This window comes from Zeus faber, assembly GCF_960531495.2.
Source record: "Zeus faber genome assembly, chromosome: 19".
In the NCBI taxonomy this organism is placed as follows: Eukaryota; Metazoa; Chordata; class Actinopteri; order Zeiformes; family Zeidae; genus Zeus; species Zeus faber.
Genome location: NC_137206.1, coordinates 14,446,453 through 14,457,911, shown reverse-complemented (window position 1 = coordinate 14,457,911; position 11,459 = coordinate 14,446,453). Strand labels below are relative to the sequence as shown.

At 43.6% G+C, this 11,459-nt stretch overlaps 1 protein-coding gene across 1 annotated transcript in view; it reads left to right on the top strand.

Moving 5' to 3' along the window:
- Positions 1-377: 377 nt before the first annotated feature.
- Positions 378-11,459, top strand: part of pign (phosphatidylinositol glycan anchor biosynthesis, class N) — a gene marked incomplete at its 5' end in the record, with an annotated part of 15,238 nt that continues 4,156 nt past the window's right edge. Inside the window, 19 exons of the mRNA XM_080020649.1 lie at positions 378-604; positions 1,293-1,414; positions 1,545-1,643; positions 2,242-2,348; positions 2,443-2,567; positions 2,806-2,936; positions 3,023-3,142; positions 3,297-3,337; positions 3,478-3,537; positions 3,754-3,846; positions 4,151-4,206; positions 7,647-7,725; positions 8,179-8,361; positions 9,012-9,151; positions 9,732-9,831; positions 9,955-10,047; positions 10,688-10,779; positions 10,876-10,981; positions 11,099-11,207. Coding sequence (XP_079876775.1) covers positions 378-604; positions 1,293-1,414; positions 1,545-1,643; positions 2,242-2,348; positions 2,443-2,567; positions 2,806-2,936; positions 3,023-3,142; positions 3,297-3,337; positions 3,478-3,537; positions 3,754-3,846; positions 4,151-4,206; positions 7,647-7,725; positions 8,179-8,361; positions 9,012-9,151; positions 9,732-9,831; positions 9,955-10,047; positions 10,688-10,779; positions 10,876-10,981; positions 11,099-11,207 — 2,083 coding nt within the window. The remainder of the gene's footprint in view (positions 605-1,292; positions 1,415-1,544; positions 1,644-2,241; positions 2,349-2,442; positions 2,568-2,805; positions 2,937-3,022; positions 3,143-3,296; positions 3,338-3,477; positions 3,538-3,753; positions 3,847-4,150; positions 4,207-7,646; positions 7,726-8,178; positions 8,362-9,011; positions 9,152-9,731; positions 9,832-9,954; positions 10,048-10,687; positions 10,780-10,875; positions 10,982-11,098; positions 11,208-11,459) is intronic.

Sequence of the window (11,459 nt, the reverse complement as noted above, 5' to 3'; positions counted from 1 at the left end):
AAAGACACGTCGTCCTACAATACCCTAAGAACACGTTGAAGACACCTCGCCAAGCCACACTCAAGACAGTATAGTGTGGTTAATCCCAAATAGCACAATATCTCGATTGTCATCTTTCACCTAGGTGAAGAGCGTGTGGTCGCATTGGGACTGCGTCTTCTCTAGATCCCTCCATTTACCCCTGCGTTGACCTATTTGTTCAGATAATGTTGAGTATTGTCATTTGACTTTGCCACCGCCTTCCTCATTTATACTTCACGGGATTTATCTACATGTCCAGTTCCTTCCTTAAAGTGTCCGATTGCCCTAATGCAGTAGATCACCCTCCCCCCGTCTCTTTAGACGTCAGGTGGTCCTGACAACACCCACGTCCCACCATGAGGATGACCACCTTCTTCCTGTTTGGCCTGGCCGTCCACATCGTCTTCTTCCTGTCCATCTTTGACATCTACTTCACCTCCCCGCTGGTCCACGGCATGACGCCACAGGTCATGCCCCTGGCGGCCCCCGCGTCCAGGGTCGTGCTGCTGTTGGCCGACGGCCTCCGAGCGGACAGCCTTTTCACGCTCCTCCCCAATGGATCGTCCAGAGCCCCCTACCTGAGGTCAGTGACGTTGATGCCGGGACGCAACCTATCATGTATACACATATTATTACATTACATTACATTACATTACATTACATTACATTTCATTTAGCAGACGCTTTTATCCAAAGCGACTTACAATTGTTCCAACACCGACGGACGCAGCCATCAGGAGCAATTAGGGGTTAAGTGTCTTGCTCAAGGACACTACAGCATGCTGGCAGGAGGAGCCAGGGATCGAACCAGCAACCTTTAGATTACTAGACGACCAGCTCTACCGCCTGAGCTCATGTTGATCTGTGCTGGGTATGTCTATTTCTAATGGGATTTTTTTAGTAGTGTGTGAGGTTTTTCACACTTTGGACCACCATGTGACTCCTTATGCAACTGTCTTCCAACGAATCAGCCTGTTTTAAATTGCTTTGTAACTTTTATCTTTCTTCTAATTTTTTGATTTTGGCTAGAATCCCATGGGCGAAGTGGGTCCCCCCATGTTTAAGTGTTTAGGCCTGTTTTAATATTTGCACCTAAACCTGTTATTTTTGTCATTTTATTATGTATTCAACCTGTTTTTAGCTTTTTATTCACATGCTTTTATTTTCTGTGCTTACATACATACATTTCATGCCTCATTTGAAGCACTTTGAATTGCTCTTGTGTATGAAATATGCTATACAGATTAACCTATCCCGCTTTGCCTCATCAGAAGTGTGATGGAGAAGACGGGTACATGGGGTGTGTCTCACACGCACGTTCCCACCGAGTCTCGGCCCGGCCACGTCGCTCTCATCGCAGGATTCTATGAGGACGTGAGCGCTGTCGCTAAAGGTAGGTGTATAGTGCATGTGTGAGGAAAAGATGTGAGTGAACTGTTTAAACTCTTCTTCATTCTGTGTGTGTGTGTGCGTGTGCGCATGTGCGTGCGTGCGTGTGTGTGTGTGTGATTGTTTGCCTTCAGGATGGAAGGAGAACCCTGTGGAGTTTGATTCTGTGATCAATGAGAGCAGACACACCTGGAGCTGGGGCAGCCCTGACATTCTGTCTATATTTGCTAAAGGTTTGCATCCTGGCAGCCAAAGAAAAAAACGCTGCTATGATCTATTTAGCATTGTTAACATTTCAATCAGTTTGTGGCCAATTTACAAGGGATTTGTCTTGTTGCGAGCTGGTACATTTTGTACAGACAATTGACATAAAAAGCTATACATTAAAAAAAAAAAAAAAAGACAAAAAATAAAAATATACATACAAAAAAATTTAACAATGTGCTCTATGCACAAGAAAATGAAAAGGCTACGAGAGGGGGATAAGGGTGGTATGGTTGCCAGTGTTGGTTGTATAACTATGAATATAGATGGGATATTGTGTAGAGCATATATACATATGTCTGAATTACAATAATACAGACATGGATAATAATGCATGAGTAGTTTTAAACTATTAGGGTATCACTAAATGATTACATCTACAAGGCAACAATGCCGGATTTATTTTTTATTTCTAATCACTTCTAGTTCTAATTTGCCACCACCTACATTTTTTATCAGTGTACTGAGTTATTTGTTTGCTGTGATTGGTCTCTTGGTAGACGGAGAATTATATTTTGTTATTTTCTGTCAATTACTCCAGACTGTCACACCGTCTTTCTCCACCAGGGGCTTCTGGAGATCACATCTACACCCACTCCTACCCGGCACAGGAGCAGGACTACGCCTCCACCGACGCCTCCAGACTGGACACCTGGGTGTTCACTCAAGTCAAAGTAAAAGAATCAGAGATTTAAGCTGATGACATTATGTTGATGACGATTCGATACATCCAAATTGTCTTCTTTCTCTTCTCTTCCTCCCAATCAGTTACTTTTCCAGTCGGCGCAGTTTAACTCCACTCTGAAGGAAAGTCTCCTGGAGGATCAGAATCTCTTTTTCCTCCATCTCCTGGGCATTGACACGAACGGCCACGCCCACAGACCCATGTCAAAGTAAATATATATTGTGCATTACAAATGTAAAGATTTCATATTTGAACTTTTTTTTAGCAGTATCAATGTTGCTTTGCCATTTCAAGTCATCAAACATTCATAACTGGATTCTTGATGTTGTTTTTGTGGTATCAGCCTAGATGCATAATTGCATCTAAATGTTTTATAAATTAAATTTAATTGATTTAAAGTATTATTATTATATATTATTAATATTATTACATTTTTTTCACCCCAGAGAGTACCTGGACAACATTGAACTGGTGGACTCGGGAGTTGCTGAGCTGGTGTCTATGGTGGAGGCCTTTTTCGGTAATGACGGCAAAACCGCCTATGTTTTCACCTCTGATCATGGAATGACCAACTGGGGTAAGAATAATCCCGTCGTTAGTTAGTAAATCTGTGAGAATGTTTTTTTTTTTTTTTTGTATTTATTTAAGTGTGTGTCCCTCCAGGTTCCCACGGTGCAGGCCACCCTTCGGAGACTCTCACTCCGCTGGTGGTGTGGGGAGCTGGAGTTCAAAAGGCACAGAGACCCTCTGACCCACAACCATATAATGATGGATTCCAACAAGGTACCAGTCCGATATGCTGCTATCTGCATTGTTGTGAAAAATTCAATCTATCCAAGAAAAATAAAGTAAATTGCCTGCAGGATTGCACTAGATATGTATACTTAAGTTGTAATTGTCAATCTTTTAACTGTCCCTTTAATTTTAATATGGCTAGAATGGAAACTGGATCACGTACGCAGGGTTGATGTCAATCAGGTAAGATCAGGTGTCATGCATAGCAGTCACTCTGTTCATAACAATAGGTTATTAAAAGTGTTTACAGCTTAAAAATCTGATTCTCAACATGACACAAAAAAGGGGAAGTTTCTAAAATGTTTTTCTTTTTTGTTTTCCAGGCAGACATCGCGCCCCTCATGGCTTCTCTGCTCGGAGTGCCAATTCCCGTCAACTCCGTAGTGAGTCCAGACTCTCTCAGACGCAGACCTGTGGACCTACTCCATTATGATGCTATGAGTTTCCATGCAATTAACAATGCAGCATTCCACGTCAATCTTTCATCATGAGCGTGTAGCATATTACCAAACGTGGCCAGGATCGTTCTTTATAAGCAACCCCTGAGAAATGTTTATTGCTACTTTTCGAGAGTCTCTGGTTGTGTCTTGCTTCTTCAGGGAGTGTTGCCTCTCCAATACCTCAACAACAGTGATCAATTCAAGGCAGAAAGCATATACAGTAACGCCATCCAGATGCTGGAACAATTCAAGGTATAGACCAGTATGTAGCTTTGATGTTATTGGCATGTTTGTATAGCATTTAATAAGTAATTAATGGCATTATTAGCACAATATAATTTGTAGAGTATCTACAAGTATATACACTAGTTACAAAGTGTCATGTCAATAGATGAATACCTAATACACATTTGTTGATATTGTCAAATACTGCATTATTCATGAAAGCTTATTAAAGGAAGAATCAAATGATGTATATAACATTTAATAGTTTCAACCTGCACCTATTGGATATGATAGTGTCATAGATCATAGTGGGTGAACTTTCTACTTCCAGGTGAAAATGGCAGAGAAAAAGGAGACCACACTGTCCTTCCTCTTCACCCCGTACCAGTACGTAGAAAAAAAACAAAGTTGTGATTGAATGATGTTTTTAAAGGGTCATTACTACTCCTATCCCAGCTGCGAAGGGAACGTTTTATCGAAGGTCATTGAACATTTGCCTCATTTCACTGATTTGACAAAGTGTGTACATCGATTACTGCTGACAACGTGATTAGTGGAGCTACTCGGGCCAGTTCTTCAGGTTTGGCTTTCCCATTAGACCCAAACAGGGCTATCCACTCAAACTATCCACAGCGTTTCTGTGCTGATTTCCGTGGGGGGGGGTTCTAGTGCTGAGATCCTGACGGTATATATAGATGAGAAACACAGAGACTAGGCAGGTCCCGCAGACAGAATCCGCTGGTGGCCACGCCCGTCACCCTCCCGTCTGAGCGAGATGGAATATCCAACGCTGTTCTCACTTAAGTCCTCAGTCACCGGACGAGCCCCCTCCCTTTCGGACGGGGCCCTCCTTGGGCAAAACGGTTGCATCATCTGTCTGTGGCGGTGAGGGCGGAGGAAAGCTAAGAGGAGTTTATGTGAGGTTTTTCACAGCAGCACTATTAAGGAAGGGGGCAATATTAGTCATTCCACCAGCAAAACAGCCAGATTGGCATCTATTCCCACTACTTCTTGGTTTCCAAAAATAAATTGGGCCTATTCTGGATTTACAAGCTCTCAACAAACTGATTGTAAAGAGACCGTTCCGCATGCTGACTTCATAGCGTCTGCTGCGTTACATCATGCCTGGGGGACTGGTTCACTTCAGTCGTTCTCAAGGATGCCTATTTATATATAACCATCCTACTGTCACACAAGCGATTTCTTCGCTTTGCATTTATTGGAATAACCTACGAGTGCTAGTGGATACTGTTCAGTTATTCCCTAGGCTAGTGTGCCCTGAGACAGCACTAAATCTACTTTGAAGGAGCGGTGTAAGAGTTTCTATCCAGACGATTTTCTTGTGCCGTCTCACTCCCCGGAGTTGGCGAGAGCACGCACCAAGCCCGGTGATGCATCTCTCCCACCTGGGTTTTTTTCCGCCATCACTCTTATTCCCAGACAGTGCGTGGACTGCCTGGGCATTCATCTGGACTCTATCCATCAGCCACACTGACAGCTCCTCATCAGAAAGCTATCATGGCAGTGGTGGAACAACGCCGCCCTCTGCGGGTACGGACGGCGGTGACCATTATGCGTCTGTTAGGGCTGATGTCAGCGGCACATACAGTGGTGCCGCCGGGTTAGCTTCACAGGCACCCATCCAGAGATGGTTCCTTTGTCTCAACGTGGATTCTGTGCGCCGCAGAGCACATTTGTTGTCCCCACCATGATAGGTGCCAAGCTGAACCATTGGAGAGAACCCCGGGTTTTGTCTCTTGGCGTGCCCCTGGTAGGGACGCCCAGTCATGTGAGTGTCTTCATAGACGCGTCTCTGATGAGATGGGGAGGAGCACCAAGGGGGTGGAGGGGTGCCCCACAGTCTTTCTGGTGCTACAGCGGGTCACCTCCTTTTAAGGAACTGCAACGTTCTAGTCAGGATAGACAACCGATCAGCGGCAGTTTTATATCAACCGACAGGGCGGGGTTAGGTCGGTGAACCTGCATTGCCCAGCTGTCAGTCTGTGGGACTGGGCGTATGCCAACCTCCGCAGCCTCAGAGCATTCAACGTTACCGCAATACAGAATGTAGGGCCCATCTGATGTCCCGCGGGGGAACCATCAGAGAGTGAACGGCGCCTAAACCTGGACATAGTTTGATAGATCTGGCGCCGTTTCGGAGAAGCACGGGTGAACCAGTTTTCAGCGAGGGAGAACACTCTGTGCCCGTTCTGGTTCTCCCTTTACCGCTGGGACGTGCTGCCACTGGGAGTGGATCGTCTCGCCCGCGCCCCCCTGGCCGCTGTACGCGCTCCCTCTGATCTTACTCATAGACCACCCGCTAATGAGAGTGAGAGAGTGTGCCGTGTCCGACCCCCCCGTCACGCTCTTTCGCCCCCCAAATGGAACAGGGCATTGGTACTGCCCCGTCTCAACGGTGAGCTCTTTGAACCGATTGACTTTGTCCCTTTAAAACAGTTGTCTGTCAAAACGGCACTTTTGCTTGCCCTTACATCCGCTAAACATGTGGGGGAGCTGACCGCCCTGTCTTTGCACCCTAGCTGTTTTTTAATGAATGCCGATGATTAAAGCTATGTTGAAACCCAACCCGGCTTTTATACTGAAGAACATATGGCGCCCATATCGCTCAAGGGACATCACGCTTGACTCTTTCTACCCGCCACCACACCACACACCAACAAGGAAGACAAATGTCTCCATTGCTTATGTCCTATTCGTGCTCTGGATATATATGTCCTGCTCATAGCGGCAGTGAGGAGCACATTTCAGCTGTTTGTTTCTCACAGCTGGGCTACTATGGGAAAACCTCTGTTGAAACAGAGGCTTTCTCATTGGTTATGCGACGGCATCACACAAGCCTACACAGAAACGGCTCAAGTTTTTCCACCTGGCATTAAGGCTCGCTCTACCCGTGAAGTAGCAGCATCCACTGCCCTGTTTGGAGGTGTGTCAGTGGAAGACATTTGCGTGGCAGCATCGTGGGCGTCACAATGCGGCGTTGTCAAATTTAATCTTATGGATGAATCTGGAGGATCTCTCTGCTCTGCGGAGCGGCCGCCATTTAGCCCCTACACGGACTGCATTATGCGGATAAGTCCGTGGGTAGTGCCTATCTAATATGCAAATGAAGATGGACAGTCCCAGTGCATGATTGGTTTAACCGCCGATCCAGATATATCACAGACATTCCCTGTTGAGGTTAATAACAACTTTGTTTTCAACAAGCGGGATACCGCGTATGAATATAACACCCTTTCCACTGCTCTGTTATACCTTGGAATTTGTTTTTTGGCCTTGCTTGTACCAGCAGAGCTATTTCCTTGTCTATTGTCAGCAGAGCGCAGACTCAACTGGATCGCCTGAGGCCATCAGGAAGGAGCTAGAGGACAGAGCCTATGTGTAAATAGAAGGATAGTTAGCTTGCCCTAACCAAGTACTACGATCGCATAGGTAAAGCCCTCTAACTTTTCCTTCCCTGCTGTCTTCCTAGGGTCACTGAAGATCCCTGGGTAGCAGGACGGCAGGTGCACAGCCCTTTCATAGCAGCAGGATGATGGCTGATGGGTACATTAAAATTTTTGTATGCGGCAGGAAAGCCAATTCGGACGAAGCTAGAGGGCTTCGCCTATGATCATAGAACTTAAGTTAGATAGTTAGTGCTACCTATCAGTTCTCCTGCAGGCCATCTGAAAAATCATGTCTTTTAATGTGTCTGAGAAAAATCGGGCACACCTCGAAATGTTGTGTACGTTAAATCATGTTTATGTATAGATTTACCTTCAATATATTATGATCTATTGGTTGTAATCGTTTTTTTCCCCCTGCAGACTCCTGACTGAATCAAAGCAAGCCGAGTTCATCAGACACGCCAGAATACTGATTCAGCTGGAGAAGTACGAGGACGCCGTAAGTTTCAAGCCACAAACATTGCAGACAGGACATTTATGTCTCCACTTGCCTGTAAAGTTGGGTTATTATTGGTCAATTGCGCCACTCAGCGGTCCGTTATTTCTGAATAATAACCGCTGTCTGTTAATAATGACACGGGCAACCACTTCTCAGCCTGGATTCCTGCAGTGTTAGCTGCGTAAATGTTTCTAAAGCAGGTATATTAATTGTAAAATCCAAGATGCCAATTGATTTTCCTTCTCTATGTTTTATTATTTTTTTGGTAAGTAGCCGTGTAATAATAATATTAATAATAATAATAATAATAATAATAATAATCAGCTTTTGATCAGTTTCTTGACTGTATCAAAACCAATGCTTTATCTGCCAAATCGGAGCTTGTCCTCCTCTTTTTCCATCAGTTTGCTTGACTGATTATACCTCCTTATTATCCCCCTTTACTCCCGTCAGATCTCACTGTGCCAGTCGCTGATCTCCAAGGTGCAGGAAGGCCTGGCGTACTACCACACCTACAACCGGCTCTTCCTGGGCTGCAGCGTGGTGCTGGGCTTTGTGGGTTGGACCTCCTACGTGGTGCTGCTGATCCTCAAGACCCACGCTGACCTCCGGAGGCCACCAGGCCACCCCAGCCAGGTCACAAACACAGAAAGAAACACACACTCGCAACATTGACGTTTCGTCTTACTTGTGAAATTCTCGTGGAATTTGTGTCGTTTTTCTTGTTTGAGCAGATTTCGATCTTTTTGTAAAACCCCCCCCCCTAAAAAACCTGTTTGATTCCATAATCATGCTTCCATCCAAATTGAATGGGGCTTTTATTACTTTATTAAATCTTAGAAATGTTGCGATAAATAGTAGATTAAAAAAAAAAAAAATCCATTTTCAAAATGTATGTACAGTATATGTATGTATTATGTGTAGAATGTGAATTAGGTGAGTTTCCATCAGTTGGGTTGAGGAAAATAAGCTGTCTACCAACATTTGTTCTTCTTCAGCTTTTAGTTTCATTGTTATTTTCTCGGTTTATTTTTGCTGTTCATTATTTGATTTATTGTATATACAGCGGTTTGTGTTTTTTGTTTAGTTGAAGGTTTATTGTATAGTGCCAAATGCATGTATATTTACAATGTAGAATGTAAATGAGCTGAGGTTCCTTCAGATGGGTCAAGGAAAAGGCCACTATTATAATAAAAAAAAATGAAACCCCCAAAAAAGATAAATTATTGATCAAAATGATTCATGTAACTAAAATGTCTTGAATTTCGTTATGCTGAAACTTGTAGATCCCCGGTCATATGCTGGTCAGGCTGTGTGTATGCGCGACGGTGGTCATCACTATGTTCCTGCTGATCCAGAAGAGTCCGGTGATGTACTACGTGTACTGTCTGCTGCCCGTGCCTGTGTGGTACTCGGTGCTCAAGGAGTGAGTCTCACACACACACACACACACACACACACACACACACACACACACACACACACACACCAATTGTTTTTCAAATGTTTTTTATTAACCCTCCGATTATGTTCAACTGTCAGGAACATCAAAAAATCTATAATAATTAATTAATCACATTAAACATTTAAAAGTTGTTAAAAATAAAACAAAATATCTATTAAATATTGTCAGTACCTCAGTAACAAATAATTAAATCAACAGGGCTATGGTGTTTTCCCACCCTTCACAGGTCATGGTTTCCTTGTGTTCATTTTCATTTTCAAGTGTTCTTGTAAAACTTTTTTTTTACTGTTTTATTTATGTACAGTGGCAAAAACTACACATTTTTCTAAATTACACTTATTTATTTCCGCTTTATTAAACTGATTATTCATTTTCATATTTTGTTTTACGTTTAAAACTTTTTTTCAGCAGGGAACTGTTTTTCTCCTGGTCGCTCCAACCACTGGTGGTTAATGCGAACGCACACAAAAATAATTCACGCAAAAAAAAAAAAATGCATAAATAAACTTTTAAACCCCTTTCTTCTGTGTTTCCATGTTAGGTGCGGGATTCTGGTAGATCTGATTCGCTCGGCTCCCTCCCTGCCGCTGTGGAAGTGTCTCGGCTATTTTGTGCTGACCACATTCGGGATAGAGCTGCTGGCGAGTTCCATAATACGAGACGCGTTTATGCCATCAATATTTCGGGCAAAATGTTTTACGAAGGCTGGGAGGAATCCAGAACTCAGAATCACTAATCGTAAATGTGGTCTCTGTCTCCCCCAGGTGGTGAGTTTCTTCCATCGCGCCGTTCTTACCGTGGGCCTGGCTGCTCTGTCCCTCTGGCCCATCCTGTGTGGACTCTACAGCAAAGCAAAGGTGGAGCAAGATCCCTTTCGGATTTGGAGTTTGTTTTATTTTGATAGTAAAAGGGAATTCATTGTTTATTTGTACATTATGTATCCTAGGCATTGAAATACTGGAAAATTAAAAGGAAAAGAATAGGAAATAGTTTCACTAAAATAGATGTCCAGTAAATTAAATAGCTAAATAATAGTAAAGAATAAAATTCAACTCAAATCAGCCACGGAACAGAACCTTTTTAAAAGGATTTTAATGTTATTTATTTTATTCTTATTTGTAGGATTTTTTTTTTCTATATATATATATTATTTTTTTTCAATTTCGATTTTTTTTTGGGGATATTTTTTTCAAAACGAGAGAAACCTTTTGGCCGTGAGGGAGGTTTGAAACACGGCCCGTTGACGGCCATGCAAGTTTGAACAAAGTGGTTCAAATGTAATTCCCAAGCAAACCTGTTCTAATCTAGTGAACTAACTAATGAGTCAAAGATCCCTGTGATGAGTAACAATTCTCGCCCTTACTTCGGCTCTCTACGCTCCAGAAACGTCCACGTCTCCAAATAACCGTTACCACAGTGTATGTTGTGCTAAATCGCGACATTCAAAACATTTAAAATAAGCAAAGTCAGGTTTGGATGTGTTTTTTCCCTGTCCAGTTCCATTCAGCGAGCTGGATGCTGGGATGTCTGTGTTTGGCTGCGTTCCCTCTGATGCCCGTCATCGGCAGAGAAGCCAACGTGCACCTGGTGTGAGTATCGACCAGAACCAGAACCCCCAACCTCGAACCCTCTCCTTCCCATCATGCACCGCTGCTCTCTGTGTGACATTTTAATTCTGTGTTCAGCATCTGCGCCGGCGCCCTCACGCTCTTTACCGCCTCCTGCTTCCTGTGGTCGCCACGGCAACGGGTGCCTCTGCACCCCGGCGATCGACAGCAGTTCTATGTCCAGGTGTGTGTGTGTGTGTGTGTCTGTGTGTCTGTGTGTGTGTGTGTGTGTGTGTATTCTTTATACTGTGTTGAAATTCTCTCTCTCTCGCTCTCTCTCTCTCTCTCCCCTGTCTCCCAGATGCTGCATGTTGCAGTGTGTGCGTGCGTGCCCACCTTGACGCACGCCAGTCTGGAGCAGAGACAAGGCCTCCCGCTCCTCAACCAGGTCATCAGCTGGACCACGTTAGGTGTGTGTGTTAGTGTGTTTACCCGGTTTGTGTCACAGTAATTCCAGGTTATTTTATGACGGTTGGGGTAAATGCTCTATTTTTTTATTTTATGGTATTAATTTTTTTTAATCACAATAAGAATAAAATAACCCAATAATAATCTCATTTCCAGCCTCCTAGACTTTATATAATTTTTTTTTTTTATGTAAATGTATTTAACTGATTATTTGATTCATTTTATCATGGTTTTCCTCCATTATCTCTGGAATT